This window comes from Meles meles, chromosome X (assembly GCF_922984935.1).
Source record: "Meles meles chromosome X, mMelMel3.1 paternal haplotype, whole genome shotgun sequence".
NCBI lineage: Eukaryota > Metazoa > Chordata > Mammalia > Carnivora > Mustelidae > Meles > Meles meles.
The window spans coordinates 91,486,288-91,508,622 of record NC_060087.1 but is presented as its reverse complement, the minus strand read 5'-3'; the positions used below and the strand labels follow the sequence as shown (position 1 = coordinate 91,508,622).

The 22,335-nt window shown below is 38.7% G+C and overlaps 1 protein-coding gene across 1 annotated transcript in view; it reads left to right on the top strand.

Annotated features, from left to right (window-relative positions):
• Positions 1–22,335, top strand: part of GUCY2F (guanylate cyclase 2F, retinal) — a 166,381-nt gene that overhangs the window by 54,818 nt on the left and 89,228 nt on the right. The window contains 1 exon segment of the mRNA XM_045994808.1: positions 21,990–22,166. Coding sequence (XP_045850764.1) covers positions 21,990–22,166 — 177 coding nt within the window.

The window sequence follows — 22,335 nt, the reverse complement described above, 5'->3', positions numbered from 1 at the left end:
TCTGTGTGTCTGTTTTTATGCCAGTACCACGCTGTCTTGGTGATCACAGATTTGTAGTAAAGCTTGAAATCCGGTAACGTGATGCCACCAGTTTTGTTTCTGTTTTTCAACATTTCCTTAGCAATTTGGGGTCTCTTCTGATTCCATACAAATTTTAGGATTATTTGCTCCAGCTCTTTGAAAAATACCAGTGTAATTTTGATCGGAATGGCATTAAAAGTATAGATTGCTCTAGGCAGTATAGACATTTTAACAATGTTTATTCTTCCAGTCCAAGAGCATGGAACAGTCTTCCATCTTTTTGTGTCTTCTTCAATTTCTTTCATGAGTGTTCTGTAGTTCCTCGAGTACAGGTCCTTTACCTCTTTGGTTAGGTTTATTCCCAGGTATCTTATGGTTCTTGGTGCTATAGTAAATGGAATCAATTCTCTAATTTCCCTTTCTTATTTTCATTGTTAGTGTAGTGTATAAGAAAGCCACTGATTTCTGTACATTGACTTTGTATCCTGCCACGTTACTGAATTGCTGTATGAGTTCTAGTAGTTTAGGGGTGGAGTCTTTCGGGTTTTCCATATAAAGAATCATGTCATCTGCGAAGAGAGAGAGTTTGACTTCTTTCTTGCCAATTTGGATGCCTTTTCTTTCTCTTTGTTGTCTGATTGCCATTGCTAGGACTTCTAATACTATGTTGAACAAGAGTGGTGAGAATGGTCATCCTTGTCGTGTTCCTGATCTCAACGGGAAGGCTACAAGCTTTTTCCCATTGAGGATGATATTGCCTGTGGGTCTTTCATACACAGATTTTATGAAATTCAGGAATGTTCCCTCCATCCCGATACTTTGAAGCATTTGAACCAGGAACGGATGCTGGATGTTGTCAAATGCTTTTTCTGCATCAACTGAGAGGACCATGTGGTTCTTCTCTCTTCTCTTATTGATTTGTTCTATCACATTGATTGATTTGCGAATGTTGAACCATCCTTGTAACCCAGGGATGAATCCCACCTGGTCATGGTGGATAATCTTTTTAATGTGCTGCTGGATCCTGTTTGCTAGGATCTTGTTGAGAATCTTAGCATTCATATTCATCAGTGATACTGGTCTGAAATTCTCCCTTTTGGGGTGGTCTTTTCCTGGTTTGGGGATCAGGGTAATGCTGGCTTCATAAAAAGAGTCTGGAGGTTTTCCTTCTGCTTCAATTTTTTGAAACAGCTTCAGGAGAATTGGTGTTATTTCTTCTTTGAAAGTTTGGTAGAATTCCCCAGGGAATTCGTCAGGTCCTGTCCTCTTGTTTTTGGGGAGGTTTTTGATCACTGCTTCAATCTCTTTGCTAGATATCAGTCTATTCAGGTTGTCAATTTCTTCCTGGATCAATTTTGGGAGTTTATAGTTTTCCAGGAATGCATCCATTTCATCTAGGTTGCTTAGCTTATTGGTAAATAACTGTTGGTAATAATTTCTGAAGACTGTTTCTATTTCCATGGTGTTCGTTGTGATCTCTCACTTTTCACTCATAATTTTATTAATTTGGGCTTTCTTTTCTTTTAGATTAGTGTGGCCAATGGTTTTTCGATCTTATTGATCCTTTCAAAAAACCAGCTTCTAGTTTCATTGATACGTTCTACTGTATCTCTTGTGTCTACCTCATTGATTTCTGCTGTAATCATGATTATTTCCCTTCTTGTGTGTGGAGTTGGTTTGATGTGTTGTTGATTCTCCAGTTATTTAATGTGTAGAGACAGCTGGTGTATTCTGGATTTTTCCATTTTTTTGAGGGAGGCTTGGATGGCTATGTATTTCCCCCTTAGAACCGCCTTTGCTGTATCCCATAGGTTTTGGACCGAAATGTCTTCATTCTCATTGGTTTCCATGAATTGTTTAAGTTCTTCTTTGATCTCCTGGTTGATCCAAGCATTCTTAAGCAAGGTTGTCTTTAGCTTCCAAGTGTTTGAGTTCCTTCCAAACTTTTCCTTTTGACTGAGCTCCAGTTTCAAAGCATTGTGATCTAAGAATATGCAGGGAATCATGTCAGTCTTTTGGTATCAGTTGAGTCCTTCTTTGTGACCAAGTATGTGGTCTATTCTCGAGAAGGTTCCATGTGCCCTTGAGAAGGATGAATAATGTGTTGTTTGAGGGTGGAATGTTCTGTATATATCTATGAGGTCCATCTGGTCCAATGTTTCATTCAATGCTCTTCTTTCTTTATTGATTTTCTGCTTCGATGATGGGTCTATTACTGAGAGAGGCGTATTAAGATCTCCTACTATCAATGTATTCATATGAATATGACTCTTTATCTTGATTAATAGTTTTTTTATGTAATTGACTGCTCCCATATTGGGGGCATAGATATTTACAATTGTTAGATCATCTTAGTGGATAGACCCTTTAAGAATGATGTAGTGTCCTTCTGTATCTCTGACTACAGTCTTTAGTTTAAAATCTAATTTATCTGATATGAGAATCGCTACCCTGCCTTCTTCTGAGGCCCATTGGCATGAAAGATGCTTTTCCATCCCTTCACTTTCAGTCTGTGTGTATCCTTAGGTTCAAAATGGGTCTCTTGTAGACAACATATGGATGGGTCCTGTCATTTTATCCAATCTGCAACCCTGTGTTGTTTTATGGGTGCAGTTAGGCCATTCACATTGAGAGTGATTATTGATAGATAGGTTGTGATTGACATCGTGTTACCTTTTAAGTCTTTCTGTCTGTAGATTGTCTCTATATTTCTATTCAATGATAGTCTTAGGATTTTTTCTCATTTATAGGACCGCCCCCCCCTTAATATTTCCTGCAGTGTCGGCTTGGTGGTTGCATAGTCTTTCAAGCCTTGCCAGTCTTGGAAACTCTTTATCTCTCCATCCATTTTAAATGTCAGTCTTGCAGGATAAAGTATTCTTGGCTGCATTTTCTTCTCATTTAGTACTCTGAATATATTTTGCCAGCCCTTCCTGGCTTGCCAGGTCTCTGTGGACAGGTCTGATGTTACTCTAATGGCCTTTCCTCTATATGTAAGGAGCCTCTTTGTCCTAGCTGCTTTTAACAGGGTCTGTCTAGAAGCATAATTCTTCATTCTAAATATTAGGTGTTGTGAGGACTTTTGAGAATCTAAGATCTTGGGGGGAAACCACTCTGCCTCTAGTACATGAACGTTGTTTCCATTCGTGAGATTGGGAAAATTTTCATAGACAACGTGTTCCACTATATCTTGTAGACTTCTTTCTTTTTCCTCCCCTTCAGGGATTCCAATAATTCTGACTTTGGAACGTTTCATGGCATCATTGATCTCCCTGATTCTGTTTTCGTGGCTTCTGAGCTGTTTGTTCCAGGCTTCCTCCTCATCCTTTCTCTCTATCTGTTTGTCCTCCAGATCACAAATTCTATCTTCTGTCTCAGTTACCCTCGCTTTTAGAGAATTTAGATTTGATTGAAATTCCTTGAGAGTATTTTGAACATCATCCCTAGTGGCTTTCAGTTCTGCCCTATCATTGTGAACATAATCCCTGGTGGCTTTCAGTTCTGCCCTAATCAATTCTGTTTGGTCACCCATGGCTTTCTCCAACCTAGCTACTGCCTGGATAATTGTTAGTCTGAATTCCTTTTCCGACATATTGTCTACGTCGATAACCATTAGCTCTGTTGCAGAAGTTCCATCCTCTGTATTTTTCTTCTGTTGGGCATTCCTCCTCCTAGTCATTTTGGTAAGAGATGACTGAACAGATGCAGCTGGATGTATCGATTGTGGTGCAGTCAAGGTACACCCTGGAACACTTCTGTGCAATCAGGATTCCCCACCCAAATGAGAGAAGAAAGAAAAGAAAAAGAAATAGAGAAGTAAGAAAAAAAAAAAGAAAAAAAGAGAGAGAGAAAAAAAGGGAAGATAAAAGAGAATGCTCAGCCCAAATGGGCCCCAAGGTAAGATTTATGAAGTACAAAAAAAAGACTGATAAAAGTATATGACAAGAGAAAAAAAAAAATATATATATATATATAAAAGCAAAGAAAAAAAAAAGGAATAACCTCAGTGTGGGCGAGGAAGGTTATTTTGATTCTTCTTGGATGTATCTTGATGTTTTTGTTAAGGGACTCAACTTTCCTAAGATAAAGGGGGATTAAAAATTGGTTTACCTATAAGGGTAGCATTGATTGGGGAAAGGGGATTATCTTGAAGTTTAACTCTATATGTATATTAGAAAATAAAAATTAAAAAAGAATAAACTAGACTAAACTAAATTAAGATTTTAAAAAATTAAAAAAATAGAAAAGCAAAAGAAAAACATGGGTGTATGTAACAAAAAGTTCATGTTAGAAGGTTATTAAGGAATTTGATGTACTGGACATCTCAATGTGATGGTAAATAGGTTAAAAAATTATCTGTATGTATGAAAAAAAAAAGAACCAGAACAGTGGTAAAGGGTTAAAAATAAAAGTTGTATTTATGAAGTAGTGGTGGTTGTTCTCTTGTAATCTTTTTTTTTTTTCCTTCTTTCCTGGTTGGTTTTCTGGGGGAGGGGCTTGCCATATGGGTTTTCAGACAATGATGTTCCCTGAGTTAGGTCCTCCTGTTCCCCTCAAGGGGGTGGGCTCTGAGGTAACCGTTTTTTTTTTTTTTTTCAGGCTTTTTATCTCTGGAGGTTTTTATGTTCTTTCATCTGTTTTCTCTCATCTTGACAGCTTTTGATGGTTTTTGGAGGTTTAGAGGAGAGCAAACTGTACCCCGACCTCCCTCTCAAAGAGAAGCCTCAGAATGCTCTGCAGAGCTGCTGGCAGAGTAGGTTCTGAGTCACAGTCCCTGGGGATGCAGGATCTTCTCCTTGTACCCAATACCATGGCAGTGGCATCTGTCTGGGCAGCTCCAGACCGCCAGAGAGATTCCAAGCAGCGATCACACACTGAGATTTTCCCACTGGCCCAGGCTGGGAATGCCTGGTTTTTCAGGATGCCAGACCTCCAGGCTAGTACCTGTGCGCACCCCTCCCAGGGGAGGGTGTGGGACGCTCGCGTTTTGGGAATGCCGTCTGGTGAGGTTCCCAGCCCCTTTCGGGAACCGGACGCCATGCATTTTCAGGCGCGCTGGCGGCTCAGGCGCGCTGGTGGCTCAGGGACCAAGACCTGCTTTCTCCACCGCACTCTCTCTGGCTCAGCACCAGGGGAGGCTGTCCTGGGTCCAGGGACTTGAGCCCCTGTCCCTAACCGCCCCGATTCCCACAATATCCCCCCACGATCTTTTACTCTTTTTTTTTTTTTTTTTTTGAGTGCTTTCAAACAGACTCCAAGCTAATGCTGGTCCCCATACACAGTGCACTCTCGTATTGGGGTATTACTTTCCAATCAGTCACCTCTGGTGGCTCCCTCCCCCTTTTGTTTATCTTCCAATATCAGTCAGATGTTCCCACTCCACTTTACCTGCCCACTGGCATCTTCTGCTCCTGTAGAGATCCAGACATGTATAATTCTGATCTCAGGCTGATTTCATGGGTGATCGGAGTTCTTTGGTAGGTAATCAGCTCACTTTAGCGTACAAGTTGAAACGGCACCTCCTCCTACTTCCCCGCCATCTTGACCCCCCCCCCAGCATAGTACTTTCTAAGATTAATTCATGTTTTTGAATGTAACAGTAGTTCATTTTTTAAAATAGCTGAGTAGCTGTTCATTTTATAAATATATCACAGTTTGTTTATCATTCTCCTGTGGATGAACGTTTGGCCAGTTTTAGTGTTTTGGTGTAATGAATAATGCACCTATAATCTTTTTAACTGTGAAAAAAACACAAAATTAGCATTTTAACTTTTTTTTTAAACAAAGAATCGACTTTAATTTCAGGAGTAGAATTTAGTGATTCATCACTTACATACAACACCCAGTGCTTATCCCAAGTTCTCCCCTTAACTCTTTTTTAAATATACAGTTCAGTCCTGTTAAGTATAATCACATTGTTGTAAGCAGACCTCCAGAACTTTTTTTATCTTGGAAATCTGAAACTCTGTATCCATTAAGCAACAACTCTCTTTTTCCCCTCCCTCCAATTTCTGCTAAGACCATCCTACTTTCTGTTTCTATGAATGTGACTACTCTAGACACCTTATATAATTGGAATCATACAGCATTGGTGTTTTTTGACTGGCTTATTTCGTGTAGCATAATGTCTTCAAGGTTCATCTTTGTGGTAATGTGTCACTGGATTTCCTTCCTTCTTAGGGCTGATTAATATTCTGTTGTATGCTATTCACTCATTCTTGATTTGGTTGCTTCTCCTTCTTGGCTATTATGAATAGTACTCCTATGAATATGAGTTTGCAAATATCTCTCTGAAACTCTGTTTTCAATTCATTGGGTATATGCCCAGAAGTGGGATTGCTATGTCATATGATAGCTCTGTTTTTAATTTTTTAAGGAATCTTCATAGAATTTTCAACAGTGGTTGCATCATTTAATTACAATCCTGTCAACAGTACACAGGCTTTTAATTTCTCCATATCTTTGCTAGCACTTATTATTTTCAGGTTCTTTTTAAAAATTACTGATAGTTGCCACCCTAGTGTGTGTGGCATGATGTCTCACTCTGGTTTTAATTTGCATTTCTCTGATAATTAGTGATGTTGAGTATCTTTTAATAGGCAACTATATATTTTTTATGTATTCTTATGAACATATATTTTCATTTTTCTTGGGTAAATAGTCAAAGAGCAGACTAGCTGAAAGGTGCCTGGCTAGCTTAGTTGGTAGAGCATACAACTCTTGATTTCATGATTGTGAGCTCAAACCCCACATTGGGTGTAGAGTTCAGTTAAGAAAATAAAATCTTTAAAAAAAAAAGACTAAGTGAGTCATAGAGCAGATGCAAGTGTAACTTTATATTAAACATCCAACTGGCTCTTCTAATTGGTTATAACATTTTACACTACTATCAGAAATATATGGATGTTCCATTTCTTCTAATTTCTCAGCAACATATGTCTTTTTGATATTTGTCTTTCTGGTGTGTATAAAATGGTATTTTATTGTGCTTTTAATTAACATTTTCTTTTTTTCTTTTTTATTTTTTTATAAACATATAATGTATTTTTACCCCCAGGGGTACAGGTCTATGGATCACCAGGTTTACTCACATCACAGCACTCACCATAGCACATACTCTCCCCAATGTCCATAACCCCACCCCCCCCGACCCCCCCCCTCTCCCCAGCAACCCACAGTTTGTTTTGGGAGATTAAGAGTCACTTATGGTTTGTCTCTCTCCCGATCCCATCTTGTTTCATTTGTTCTTCTCCTACCCCCCAACCCCTCATGTTACATCTCCACTTCCTCATATCAGGGAGATCATATGATAGTTGTCTTTCTCCGATTGACTTATTTCACTAAGCATGATACCCTCTAGTTCCATCCATGTCATCGCAAAGGGCAAGATTTCATTTCTTTTGATGGCTGCATAGTATTCCATTGTGTATATATACCACATCTTCTTTATCCATTTATCTGTTGATGGACATCTAGGTTCTTTCCATAGTTTGGCTATTGTGGACATTGCTGCTATAAATATTCGGGTGCACCTGCCCCTTCTGATCACTGCATTTGTATCTTTAAGGTAAATACCCAGTGGTGCAATTGCGGGTCATAGGGTAGTTCTATTTTCAACTTTTTGAGGAACCTCCATGCTGTTTTCCAGAGTGGTTGCACCAGCTTGCATTCCCACCAACAGTGGAGGAGGGTTCCCCTTTCTCCACATCCTCGCCAGCATCTGTCATTTCCTGACTTGTTAATTTTAGCCATTCTGACTGGTGTGAGGTGATATCTCATTGTGGTTTTGATTTGTATTTCCCTGATGCCGAGGGATGTGGAGCACTTTTTCATGTGTCTGTTGGCCATGTGGATGTCTTCTTTGCAGAAATGTCTGTTCATGTCCTCTGCCCATTTCTTGATTGGATTGTTTGTTCTTTGGGTGTTGAGTTTGCTAAGTTCCTTATAGATTTTGGACACTAGCCCTTTATCTGATATGTCGTTTGCAAATATCTTCTCCCATTCTGTCAGTTGTCTTTTGGTTTTGTTAACTGTTTCCTTTGCTGTGCAAAAGCTTTAGATCTTGATGAAATCCCAATAGTTCATTTTTGCCCTTGCTTCCCTTGCCTTTGGTGATGTTTGTAGGAAGACATTGCTGTGGCTGAGGCCAAAGAGGTTGCTGCCTGTGTTCTCCTCAAGGATTTTGATGGATTCCTTTCTCATGTTGAGGTCCTTCTTCCATTTTGAGTATATTTTCGTGTGTGCTGTAAGGAAATGATCCAATTTCATTTTTCTGCATGTGGCCATCCAATTTTCCCAACACCATTTATTGAAGAGGCAGTCTTTTTTCCATTGGACATTCTTTCCTGCTTTGTCAAAGATTAGTTGACCATAGAGTTAAGACCCTATTTCTGGGCTCTCTATTCTGTTCCATTGATCTATGTGTCTGTTTTTGTGTCAGTACCATGCTGTCTTGATGATGACAGCTTTGTAATAGAGCTTGAAGTCTGGAATTATGATGCCACCAACTTTGGCTTTCTTTTTCAATATTCCTTTGGCTCTTCGAGGTCTTTTCTGGTTCCATATAAATTTTAGGATTATTTGTTCCATTTCTTTGAAAAAATGGGTGGGATTTTGATAGGGATTGCATTAAATATGTAGATTGCTTTAGGTAGCATAGACATTTTCACAATATTCATTCTTCCAATCCAGGAGCATGGAATATTTTTCCATTTCTTTGCATCGTCCTCAGTTTCTTTCATGAGTACATTATAGTTTTCTGAGTATAGATTCTTAACCACTATAAGATACCTAGGTATCTTATAGTTTTGGGTGCAATTGTAAATGGGATTGACTCCCTAATTTCTCTTTCTTCTATCTTGTTGGTGTAGAGAAATGCAACTGATTTCTGTGTATTGATTTTATATCCTGACACTTTCCTGAATTCCTGTACAAGTTCCAGCAGTTTTGGAGTGGAGTTTTTTTGGGTTTTCCACATATAGTATCATATCATCTGTGAAGAGTGATAGTTTGACCTCTTCTTTGCCAATTTGGATGCCTTTAATTTCTTTTTGTTGTCTGATTGCTGAGGCTAGGACTTCTAGTTTGATGTTGAATAGCAGTGGTGATAATGGATATCCCTGCCGTGTTCCTGACCATAGCGGAAAAACTTTCAGTTTTTCTCCATTGAGAATGATATTTGCGGTGGGTTTTTCATAGATGGCTTTGATGATATTGAGGTATGCGCCCTCTATCCCTACACTTTGAAGAGTTTTGATCAGGAAGGGATGCTGTACTTTGTCAAGTGCTTTTTCAGTATCTATTGAGAATATCATATGGTTGTTCTTCTTTCTTTTATTAATGTGTTGTATCACATTGATTGATTTGCAGATGTTGAACCAACCTTGCAGCCCTGGAATAAATCCTACTTGGTCGTGGTGAATAATCCTTTTAATGTACTGTTGAATCCTATTGGCTAGTATTTTGGTGAGAATTTTTGCATCTGTGTTCATCAAGGATATTGGTCTGTAATTCTCTTTTTTGATGGGATCCTTGTCTGGTTTGGGTATCAAGGTGATGCTGGCCTTATAAAATGAGTTTGGAAGTTTTCCTTCCATTTCTATTTTTGGAACGGTTTCAGTAGAATAGGAATAAGTTCTTCTTTAAGTGTTTTGTAGAATTCCCCTGGGAAGCTGTCTGGCCCTGGGCTTTTGTTTGTTTAGAGATTTTTGATGACTGTTTCAATCTCCTTACTGGTTATGGGCCTGTTCAGGTTTTCTATTTCTTCCTGGTTCAGTTGTGGTAGTTTATATGTCTCTAGGAATGTATCCATTTCTTCCAGATTGTCAAATTTGTTGGTGTAGAGTTGCTCATAGTATGTTCTTATTATTGTTTGTATTTCTTTGGTGTTAGTTGTGATCTCTCCTTTTTCATTCATGGTTTTATTTATTTGGGTTCTTTCTCTTTTCTTTTTGATAAGTCTGGCCAGGGGTTTATCAATCTTATTAATTCTTTCAAAGAACCAGCTCCTACTTTTGTTGATTTGTTCTATTGTTTTTTTGGTTTGTGTTTCATTGATTTCTGCTCTGATCTTTATTATTTCTCTTCTCCTGCTGGGTTTAGGCTTTCTTTCTTGTTCCTTCTCCAGCTCCTTTAGGTGTAGGGTTAGGTTGTGTATTTGAGACCTTTCTTGTTTCTTGAGAAAGGCTTGTACCACTCTATATTTTCCTCTCAGGACTGCCTTTGCTGTGTCCCACAGATTTTGAACCGTTCTGTTTTCATTATCATTTGTTTCCGTGAATCTTTTTCAATTCTTCTTTAATTTCCTGTTTGACTTATTCATTCTTTAAAAAGATGCTGTTTAGTCTCCATGTATTTGTGTTCTTTCCAAATTTCCTCTTGTGATTGAGTTCTAGCTTCAGAGCATTGTGGTCTGAAATTATGCGGGGAATGATCTCAATCTTTTGATACCGGTTGAAACCTGATTTAGGACACAGGATGTGATCTATTCTGGAGAATGTTCCATGTGCACTAGAGAAAAATGTGTATTCTTTTGCTTTGGGATGAAATGTTCTGAATATATCTGTGATGTCCATCTGTTCCAGTGTGTCATGTAAGGCCCTTATTTCCATGTTGATCTTGCTTGGATGATCTGTCCATTTCAGTGAGGGGAGTGTTCAAGTCCCCTGTTATTGAATTATTGTTGATGTGTTTCTTTGATTTTGTTATTAATTGGTTTATATAGTTGGCTGATCCCATGTTAGGGGCATAGATATTTAAAATTGTTAGATCTTCTTGTTGGACAGACCCTTTGCGTATGATATAGTGTCCTTCCTCATCTCTTATTATAGTCTTTGGCTTAAAATCTAATTGATCTGATATAAGGATTCCCACTCCAGCTTTCTTCTGTTTTTTCCACCCTTCACTTTAAATCTGGAGGTGTCTTCAGGTCGAAAATGAGTTTCTTGTAGGCAACACATTGCTGAGTCTTGTTTTTTTATCCATTCTGATACCCTGTGTCTTTTGATTGAGGCATTTAGCCCATTAACATTCAGGGTAACTATTGAGAGATATGAATTTAGTGCCATCGTACTGCCTGTAAGGTGACTGTTACTGTATATTGTCTCTGTTCCTTTCTATCTACTACTTTTAGGCTCTCTCCTTGCTCAGAGGACCCCTTTCAATATTTCCTGTAGAGCTGGTTTGGTGTTTGCAAATTCTTTCAGTTTTTGTTTGTCCTGGAAGCTTTTTATCTCTCCTTCTATTTTCAATGATAGCCTAACTGGATAGAGTATTCTTGGCTGCATGTTTTTCTCGTTTAGTGCTCTGAATATATTATGCCAGTTCTTTCTGGCCTGCCAGATCTCTGTGGGTAAGTCCGCTGCCAATCTAATATTTTTACCATTGTATGTTACAGACTTCTTTTCCCAGGCTGCTTTCAGGATTTTCTGTTTGTTGCTATGACTTGTAAATTTTACTATTAGGTGACAGGGTGTGGACCTATTCTTGTTGATTTTGAGGGGGGGTTATCCGCACTTCCTGGATTTTGATGCTTGTTCCCTTTGCCATATTAGGGAAATTCTCTCCAATAATTCTCTCCAATATACCTTCTACTCCCCTCTCTCTTTCTTCTTCTTCTGGAGTCCCAATTATTCTAATGTTGTTTCGTCTTATGGTGTCACTTATATCTCGAATTCTCCCCTCGTGGTCCAGTAGCTGTTTGTCCCTCTTTGGCTCAGCTTCTTTATTCTCTATCATTTGGTCTTCTATATCACTAATTCTTTCTTCTGCCTCCTTTATCCTAGCAGTGAGAGCCTCCATTTTTGATTGCACCTCATTAATAGCTTTTTTATTTCAACTTGGTTAGATTGTAGTTCTTTTATTTCTCCAGAAAGGGCTTTTATCTCTCCAGAGAGTGTTTCTCTAATATCTTCCATGCCTGTTTTGTTCCTGACTAGAACCTTGAGAATCGTCATTCTGAACTCTAGATCTGACATATTATCAATGTCTGTATTGATTAGGTCCCTAGCCTTCAGTACTGCCTCTTGTTCTTTTTTTTGTGGTGAGTTTTTCCATCTTGTCATTTTGTCCAGATAAGAGTATATGAAGGAGCAAATAAAATACTGAAAGAGTGGCAAAGACCCCAGGAAAATGCGCTTTCAGAAAGTGGTTGATTTTCTGTTTCTAATGTTGTTGTTCTTCTTCTCTTCAATCTCCCGTTGGATTTGTAGGTGTTTGCAATGGTTTCATAAGCTATCTAGCTGATCTCCTGCTACCTGATGTAGTCTCAGCCTGCTACTTCTCCGCCATCTTGACTCCTCTAATTAACATTTTCTCTATGGCTAAAGTTGTTGAGCACCTTTTCATATGTCTATAATTTATCTGTGTATCTTCTTTTGTGAATTGCCCATTCCAATTTTTGCCATTTAGTAAAAAATTGTGGGGTTTTTTTTGTCTTTTAATTTTTGAATTGTAGACATTCTTCATGTACCCTGGATATAAACTTTTGGTCAGATCCATGTTTTATAATATTTTTCCTCAGTCAGTGGCTTGTTTATTTTCTTAGTGGTATCTCTTGATTATTTTATTTTAATTTCCCAGAAATCCTTGCTTATTCCAAGATTCTAGATTTAGGATGATGACTTATCTTGAATTAGTTATTGTTTATGGACTGAGAGAATGATCAAGGTTCATTGTTTTTCCATAGAGATATCCAGTGTTCCTACAGTAACTGCTTTAAAAAAGCTTTCCTTTTTCCATTGAGTTAGTGTTTCGATTTGGTAAGAATTCACTGACTATATGTGTGTAGATATATTTTTTGGAGTCTACTCAGTTTCACTAACTCATTAATGTACTGTACTGCTGATATCACACTGCTTAATTATCATAGCTCCAGCATAAATCTTAAAGTCAAGCAGTGTAAACACCTCCAATTTGTTCTTTTTCAAGATTATTTTGGATAAAATCATTCATTTTAAATTTCAGTAAGTTCTAGAATCAGCTTCTTTTACTTAAACAAAGGCTTTGGGAACTTTTGATATGAATTGTATGAATTTATAAACCAACTTAGTGACAATGGACATCTTAACAATATTGAATCTTCCAGTCCATTAATGTGGTATAGATCTTCATTTATTTACGTTTTCTTAAATTTTTCTCTTCAGGGGCGCCTGGGTGGCTCAGTAGGTTAAACCTCTGCCTTTGGCTCAGGTCATGATCCCAGGGTTCTGGATTGAGCTCCGCATCAGGCTCTCTGCTTCACAGAGAGCCTGCTTCCTCCTCTCTCTCCGCCTGCCTCTCTGCCTAGTTGTGATTTCTCTCTGTCAAATAAATAAAATATTAAAAAAAATTTTTTCTCATCAGTGTTGTACTGCTCCCACACTATATTAAGTAGAGCTGGTGAAGAAAGACATCCTTGCCTTGCTCTTGGCTCAATAGGAAAATGATTTAATGTTTTGTTTGTTTTTTTTATTTATATATTTTTTTAAAATTTTTTTTATTTGTTTATTTACAGCATAACAGTGTTCATTGTTTTGGCATCACACCCAGTGCTCCATGCAGTACGTGCCCTCCCTATTACCCACCACCTGGTTCCTCAACCTCTCCCCCCCCCCCGCCCCTTCAAAATCCTCTGGTTGTTTTTCAGAGTCCATAGTCTCTCATGGTTCATCTCCCCTTCCAGTTTCCCTCAACTCCCTCTCCTCTCCATCTCCCCATGTCCTCCATGTTATTTGTTATGCTCCACAAATAAGTGAGACCATATGATACTTGACTCTCTCTGCTTGACTTATTTCGCTCAGCATAATCTCTTCCAGTCCTGTCCATGTTGCTACAGAAGTTGGGTATTCGTCCTTTCTGATGGAGGCATAATACTCCATTGTGTATATGGACCACATCTTCCTTATCCGTTCATCCGTTGAAGGGCATCTTGGTTCTTTCCACAGTTTGGCGACCGTGGCCATTGCTGCAATAAACATTGGGGTACAGATGGCCCTTCTTTTCACTACATCTGTATCTTTGGGGTAAATACCCAGCAGTGCAATTGCAGGGTCATAGGGAAGCTCTATTCTTAATTTCTTGAGGAATCTCCACACTGTTCTCCAAAGTGGATTTAATGTTTTACTATTGAGTTTGATGTTACCTGAAGGGTTTTTCACACATGTCCTTATTTGTGATTTTCTGTGAAAAATTTTTAAATCACGAGACTATTCATTTTATCCCCAATTTTTTTTCTCTCTGTTGTTCAGCTTAGTGTATTTTTTATTGATCTTTTCTCAAGTTCATTGATTTTTCTGTCATTTCCTAAGCCTATCTAGTGAATTTTATATTTTCTAGCCGTAGAATTTCCATTTGATTCATATTTATAGCTTCTGTTTCTTTGCTGCTATTTCCTATCTGTATATTCATTTTGCATACATTGTCTTTTACATCCTCAAATATATTTGGAATATCTGCTTTAAAGTTCTTTTCTGTTGGTTACACCATCTATATCATCTCAGGGTTGATTTCTACAGACTGCTTTTATTTTTTTGAGTATAGGTCACATTTCCCTGTTTCTTTGCATATCTAAGGCTTTTTGGTTAAAAATTGCTGAATGTTATGAATGATGTATTTTAGAAATTCTGGATTCCATTAAATTGCTCTGAAGAATGATTTTTGTTTGTTTGTTTTTGCAGGCAGTTATCTTGGCTAGACTCAATTTTTAACTTCTCCCATGTGGTATGTAGTAACTAAAATCTCTGTTCCATGCTTTTAGGTTTAGTTGTTGCCTTTTTATGAGGTCCCTAGGATCTTCCCCATGCATGCAAAGATTAACGTTCAGCAAGGATTTGGGCAGATTTTAAAATTTTTTTAATTGAAGTATAGTTGACCTACAATATTATATTAATTTCAGGTGTACAACCTAGGAATTCACAATTACATATTTTATGAGATGCTCACCATGATAAATGTAGATTTGAGCAAATTTTATATGAATATTTTGGGATTGAACTTGCTCTATAGCTTATTACTTTCCAGGAATTCTTCCCTAACTTTCTAATTATTCTTTTGGTTTCAGACTTTGCCTTCTGACATCTCAAACCTGCCAGGATGCACTTTCTGCCTTCAAGTCATGTGCAGTTTGGGGAATATAGTTTCACAAAACAACAACAACAAAAAGCACAAATTTTACCTATTTTAGTGTGTTTTCAGGTTTACCTTTACCTCCATTTGTGGGTTTGGTCACTCTCCACTGCCTTCATGGTTCAAAAAATATTGGCCCATATTTTATGGAGGTTTTGGTCTTCGGATTATTTAAAAGCATATTCCATTGTCTTCTGTCTCTTTTGTTTCTGCCTCTTCAAACACCTAGTATTTTTTTATTATATGGTAGACATTTCATATAAAGACACTATAGAGACTCCAGGCATTATGTTCTACCAATGAGGATTTTCTCTTTTCATCCGTTAGGTGGATAGGGTGAAGAAGTAAACACATTCATCTAATCAGAAACTGAGCTGAATTGCAGCTATGTTGTAGTTTTAATTAGGCTCAGTGCACCTCTAGTTTTGTTATGTTTCCCAAGCATATCCCTCTGAAAGCCTGCAGGGTTCTGTATTCTCCACATTTTTTAAAAAGATTTTATTTATTTATTTGACAGACAGAGATCACAAGTAGGCAGAGATAGGTGGAAGCAGGCTCCCTCAGCAGGGAGCCAGATGCAGGGCTCGATCCCAGGACCCTGAGATCATGACCTGAGCCAAAGGCTGAGGCTTTAACCCACTGAGCCACCCAGGCACCCTGTATTCTCCACTTTTAAAGATCGGTATGTCCAGACTGTGCTTCAGAGCCTTTGATACTTACTCTTTGGCCTCTACCCTTACCCCATGATGCTTCCAAATTTGGCAAATATTTTGAGGAAAAGTGCAGCCATGTGTTTGTGGCAGGCCTTATTCTGACAGTAAGACTTTGTGTTCTGAATATTGGGAGACTAAAGGAGATTTCAGCTCACTTTATAGAAGCTTCTTAGTCTTCCTTAGTTTCCAAACTCAGACTATACACTGGGCTGGGGGATCCAGCTCACATTTAGGTCTCCTGAAGTTTATTAATTGTCATGCCAGTATTCCACAATTGCTGAAATTGTGCTGATTTTCTGTTTTTCCCAGCAAAGACCTTCTGCTAGGCTAAACCTGATCTTCAGCTTGTGCTAAGGATTAGCAAATGTCCTAAGGGAAGAAAATGGCTGGCAATAATCTGCTTATCTCAGAAGGCCTCCTGCCCATCTTAATTTCAGTTTTCTTTTGTTTTGTTTTGTTTTTGCTTATACATATCCTTGTTGTCTTTTAAAATATATTTTTGCAATTTATCTGGGTTTTTAATATTGTGGTATCAGGAATGGTAGTCTGTCATGACTCACTATATCCTTCATAGTATAGAAGTGCCTCTAATTGCCATTAATATCAAGAAAAAGCTGCTTAAAATTGTCTATTAGATCCTTTATGGTCTGGCTCTGCCCTGCCTCTTCAGCCTTATCTCATACCACAATATTTCCCTTACCCTCTCTGCATCAAACGTACTGGCTTTTTTTTTCTGTCTTTGGACTGTGACATACTCCCAGCACAGAACCTTTTCACATGCTCTTCCAGTCTCTGGAATACATTTCTCTCCCTTCTTTGCCTGGTTAATTCCACTTATCTTTTAACTCCCAGCTCAATTGTCACTTCCCAGGAACCTTCCTCAACCTTTCTGATTGGTCAAAGCCCCAATTATACATATTTACATTATGTGCCTCTCCTTTACAGGGCTTGTCAGAGTTGCAAGTTTACATTTCTTTTTTTTTAAGATTTTATTTATTTGACACAGAGAGAAAGAGAGAGCACAAGCAGGGGGAGCAGCAAGTAGAGGGAGAGGGTTCTCCATGGAGCAAAGAGCCTGATATGGGACTGAATTCCAGGACCCTGGGATCACGACCTGAGCCAAAGGCAGACGCTTAACCTACTGAGCCACCAAGGCACCCCACAAGTTTACATTTCTTTGTGTAATTATTTAAATTAAGAAGTTAAGGACCGTATACTACTTTGATCACCATTTGTCTTGCCAACCCTTACCTCAGGACCTAACATATAAGATATTCAATACATGTTTGTTAAATTAATGAAGTATTACTGGTAGGAAACATAACATCAGAAATCTTCCACTAGTACCTGGTTAATATGTTCTATATGACCATTGACCTCTGGGTGGTAAAGAGTGAATAGATTGCTGGGTGTAGTGCATAAACAGTGAATTTTGGAACACTGAAAAAATAAAATTAAATTAAATTAAAAAAAAAATTGAATAGATTGATACAAGGGTAGGAGGTCTTGAACAATAGCTCTCTACAACAAAACAAAACAAAATGAAATAAAGGAAAAGACATAGCAGCCAGTTAGTCCATGGAGGGAGAAAATCTAATTGCCAAATAGGTAGCAATGGCTGATATAGCAATGGCAGGCACTGGTGTGGAGAATTAAATTTTGATAAGGGTCCATACCTGCCACTAGGATGGTATTGCAGCTGCAGTGCAAGTAGGAATTATTCTGATGTTACAATGTCCCAGAAACATTGTCAAGCAGTTGAAGACCTCTTTAAGATCACTTAAGCTAATGCTTGATTCAGGAGCATGTTCCTCTGGTGATTGTATGCTTAAAGGTTTCATGTCAGATATAGTACTAACAAACATCTTGGGAGACAGGAAAATTTAACTCTTGAACATTTGATGATGACCATATTATTGAAGGGGTGAAGTACATGCCTACCCAGTAAATGTCCAGATGACCATCTTACTAAAAAGGGTATATTCCAAACATTCTCTGCTTCCTGGCGTTGTCCAAAATATCAGTAGCACATTACTGAATGTAGGTATCTACCTGGTATGGGGTCTTCTCTATTCATTATAGCTGAGGACATATGACTGTAAAGATCTAGGGAAAACCTGGGCCTGAACTTTTTACATGCTAGGGCCACTAGTGTAAATCTAGTTTCTGTAATAAATATTTATCTCTCAAATATTTGATGTCTCAAACACAGTAGAAGTTTAATTTTCATCCAAATAACAGTACAACTTTGTTGGCAGGTGTCTTCTTTTCAATATAGGGATTCAGGGACCCAGGATATAACCATTTTTGGCTCTACCCTCTCCTAGGACCCTATCATCATCTGCATTCCTCTATACAAGTGAAAAATAACATGAAAGGCATATATTTACTTCTTAAAAGCCTTAACCTAGAAAGAGCATGTATTACTTCCTCTTACATTTCACTGCTTAAAAGTCAGTCCCATGGCTATACTTAGGTCCAAGGGAAGCTGTAAAGTGTGGACTAGTTGTTTTCCCAATAAGAAGGGAAATAGATTTGCGTTGAGCGGCTAACAGACGTAACTTTGTATTCTGTCTTCCAAAAGAAGTTTAGAACCCAATAGTTTTTGCTGCTTGTTTCCTAAGAGATGGCACAATAAAATCTTCATAGTAAGTGCCCACTTTGTTATGTATGGGTTGAATTTCCATGTTCTCCTTAGCTGGTTTAAGCTGCAGTGGACTAAGTGACTTGTAATGGGTGTCAGGCTTTTATGCTTAAAAGGCAGCTTTAACGGTCAATAGCTGCCATTCGCACCAGGGATAATTTAAACCTCAGCTTGGATCACTCTGTTGAAGAAGTAAGTTCATAGTCTAAGCCAGTATACTCCATCTCAGTTAATGTTCCACCATGCTCTCAATGCTCAAAATAGAATAATATGTGATTTAACCCTTTCCCTTATTTCCCACATTATATATAATATATATATATAAAAAATTTGTGTATATATATGTGTGCACGTGTGTATATATACATAAATATGTATGTCGTTGTAAACGTATTTGTAGGTTAAGTTTCTATAATTAATAATTTATTACTGGTCAAATTCATCAGACACTCTTCTCTCTTCATCTTTATCTTACTTCTCTGGTATTTATAACATTTTCCTGAAATTCTTTCTGGCATTTACCTCAATTTTCTGAAACTCTTCTTGTGGTGTTCATAATATTGTTCTAAAAAGTCTTTTCTTCACTTCTCTGGCCTCATTTCTAATTCTATGCAGGATGTCCATACTTTTACATTTTTTAATGTTGATATCTTCCTCTTCTCTTTTTATTCTGTATGCTTTCCTTGGGCTATCTCATCCACTTCCATTAATTTCATGTACCGTGCTTTGCATGCCTACAGTTTCCAAGTTTATTTACCCAGATCAGACTTCTTTCCTGAGCCCCATATCTTTTTTTTTTTAAAGATTTTATTTATTTGACAGAGAGAAATCACAAGAGAGGCAGGCAGAGAGAGAGGAAGGGAAGCAGGCTCTCCACTGAGCAGAGAGCCCGATGCGGGACTCGATCCCAGGACCCTGAGATCATGACCTGAGCCGAAGGCAGCGGCCCAACCCACTGAGCCACCCAGGTGCCCTCCTGAGCCCCATATCTTGAATGTCTTTGGAATAGTTCCACCTTGATGTCACATAGGCACGTCATTCTCAAGATATCCCAAAATGAGTTAATCAGCCTTCCCTGTCACCAAAATTTTGTTTTCCCATCTGTCTTGGGTCAGATTCTCTAAAAGCTGAGCCTGAGATGGAGTTTCTTATTCAAATTACTCATTGAGAGAATGCTTCAGGAGAAAGGGAGTGAGGGAAGCAGGATAAGGCAGAAGTAATAGCTCAGCAAGTATGTGATCTTTGCTGGAGACTAGCTTCTATATGATCTCATGGGAAAAATGCTGGAGTGCAAGTTATACCATGAGTGCAACCTTGAGGCTAAGGAGTTGGGCTTTTGTACCAACCCCAGGGAGTCAGTCATTGGCTAAGGTTTGTGGGTGGGACCTAACCTTTAAGGTAAGTTGGCTTCCATTTAGCTTGGGCTCTAGGGCAATTTTTCTGAGAACGGAATAGCTGTGAGTTATCTGCCAACTCACAACTTCACAGCAGCTGGGGAATGCACAGTAAGGGTGATATGGGTGGGGCACCAATATATCCATTACTACACCATCCCTGAATTCCTTATATGGATGTGTGGCACTGCTGTCTACCCAGGAATACCAGCAGAAATCTGGAAGTGATCATAGAGCCCTTTTCCCTTTCATCCCCTATTAAATAGTAAAAATAATAGATAGCAGTTATTGAGTGCCCTTAATATAAATTTCAAATACCATAGCAAGGTTCTCAAAGACCTTTGAGATGCGGTTCCAATCTATCTCTCCAGCCTTGTGTCTCATCTTCCTTCCCTGTATTGAGTTCTGACCACCCTAAACCTGTTTCAATTTCCTCGACATAACATGCTCTCCCTCTCAGCCACTCCCACCCTGTCACCTTCACCTGGTCAACTCTTACTTGTTCTTCATGACGGTCAAGACATTACCTCTTCAGGGAAGACTTCTCTGAGACTTCAGGCTGAATAAATATCTGAGCTCCCCCAGCATGCCATTCTCCCTTCCATAAGAATACATTTCATGGAAAAATACAGCTGTCAGCTTATTTGTCTATCACTTCCCCTTTGAATATGATCTCTTTTAGGACAGTGATTATATATACATATATTCTTCATCAGTATTTCTAGCACAGAGCTCCTAAAATCCTTGGAATTTCCTAAGTGGGGAGAGTGGTTAAAGTGTCTTTTGTTATGTTAATGGGACTTGGACCACAGCTAAGGATGGGAGCAATTTAGTTGCCTGAAAACCCACCACGTGATTAGAAAGTTTGGCACTTTCAGTCCCACACCCCTTACTGCTGGGGAGGGGAGAGGGACTGAAGGTTGACTCCACAGATGACCAATGATTTAATCAATCACATCTATGTAATGAGGCCTTCATAAAAACTTCAAAGGAGAGAGTTTGGAGAGCTTCTAGGTTGGTAAACATGTAGAGATTTGGGGAGAGTGGTACACATTTAGAGAGGTCATGGAAGATCCACACCTTTCCCCCATATCTTGTCCTATGCATCTCTTCCATCTGACTGTTCCTGAATTATATCCTTTTATAATAAACTGGTAATCTAGTAAGTAAATGTTTCTATGAATTTTGTGAGCCACTCTAGCAAATTAATCAAACCCAAGGTGAGGGTCATTAGAACCTTCAGTCTATAGCTGGTTTGTAAAAGCCCAGGGGACTTGGACTTATGACTGGTGTCTGAAGTGTGTATGGGGGAGCAGTCTTGTAGGACTGAACCCTTAACCTGTGGAATCTGATGCTATCTCCAGGTAGATAGTGTTAGAATTGAGTTGAATTATAGGACATCCAGCTGGTGTAGGAGAATTGCTTGCTTATGTGGGGAACCACTTCCCCCAACAGACAAAGTGGAATTGGTGAGTAGAAATTTTATCGCCATACCAAAATAGCACAAGCGTAGTGGCTTAAAACAACACCCATTTATCTTCTTACTGTTCTGTAGATCAGAAATCTAAGTGGGATCAGCTGGGTGTTCCACTTAGTGTCACATAAGGATAAAGTCAAGGTGTCAGTCACTCTGGGCTCTTTGGAGTCTCTGGGGGGAAGTCACTTCTAGGGTCAGTCAGGTTATCAGCAGAATTTAGTTTTGTACAGCTGTAGGATTGAAGACCTCATTTCCTTGCTGGCTGTTATCTGAGAGCTGTTTCCAGCTACTAGAGGCTGCCCACAGTCCTTGGCTTTTAGCCTCATTCCTCCAGCTTCAAAGCCAACAGTGGAGTGTTGAGTCCTTACACTTTGAATCTCTCTGACTTCTTCTCCTCCGTCCTCTTCTGATTTGAAGAGCTCATATAATCAGATTAGGCCTATCTGAATTATCTCCATTTTGCCATAAAACGTAATAATCACAGGACTAACATTAGAGATGGGAGATCATGGGGACCAAAATTCAGCTTTTCACAGTAAGCAGTCATAGGAAGGATGAAGAGAAGGGTATGTGCCCTAAACTTTTGTCCCCAATTGTGACAGGACAGTTGTGACTTTCCTCTCTACCTCTGTTTCCAGATGAAGGACCTACATTATGAAAATATTAACCCTTTATTGGGCTCCTTCTATGATTCAGGGATATTTGTCATTGTGACAGAATTCTGTTCCAGAAGGAGCCTAGAAGACATATTGACAAATCAGGATGTGAAACTTGACTGGATATTTAAATCATGACTTCTGCTGGATCTTTTCAAGGTGGGTTAATGAAAAGACTGAGGAAATCTTGGATTTTCCCTATAGATTAGAATTTAAAAGTTTTGGGGTATTTAATTTTCCTTTGATCATTGTGATGATCTCATTCTTCCAAGTTCCTTCCCAGGGTCTGCCCCCTAGCCCTTCTCATAGTCCCTTTGTCCGTATCTGT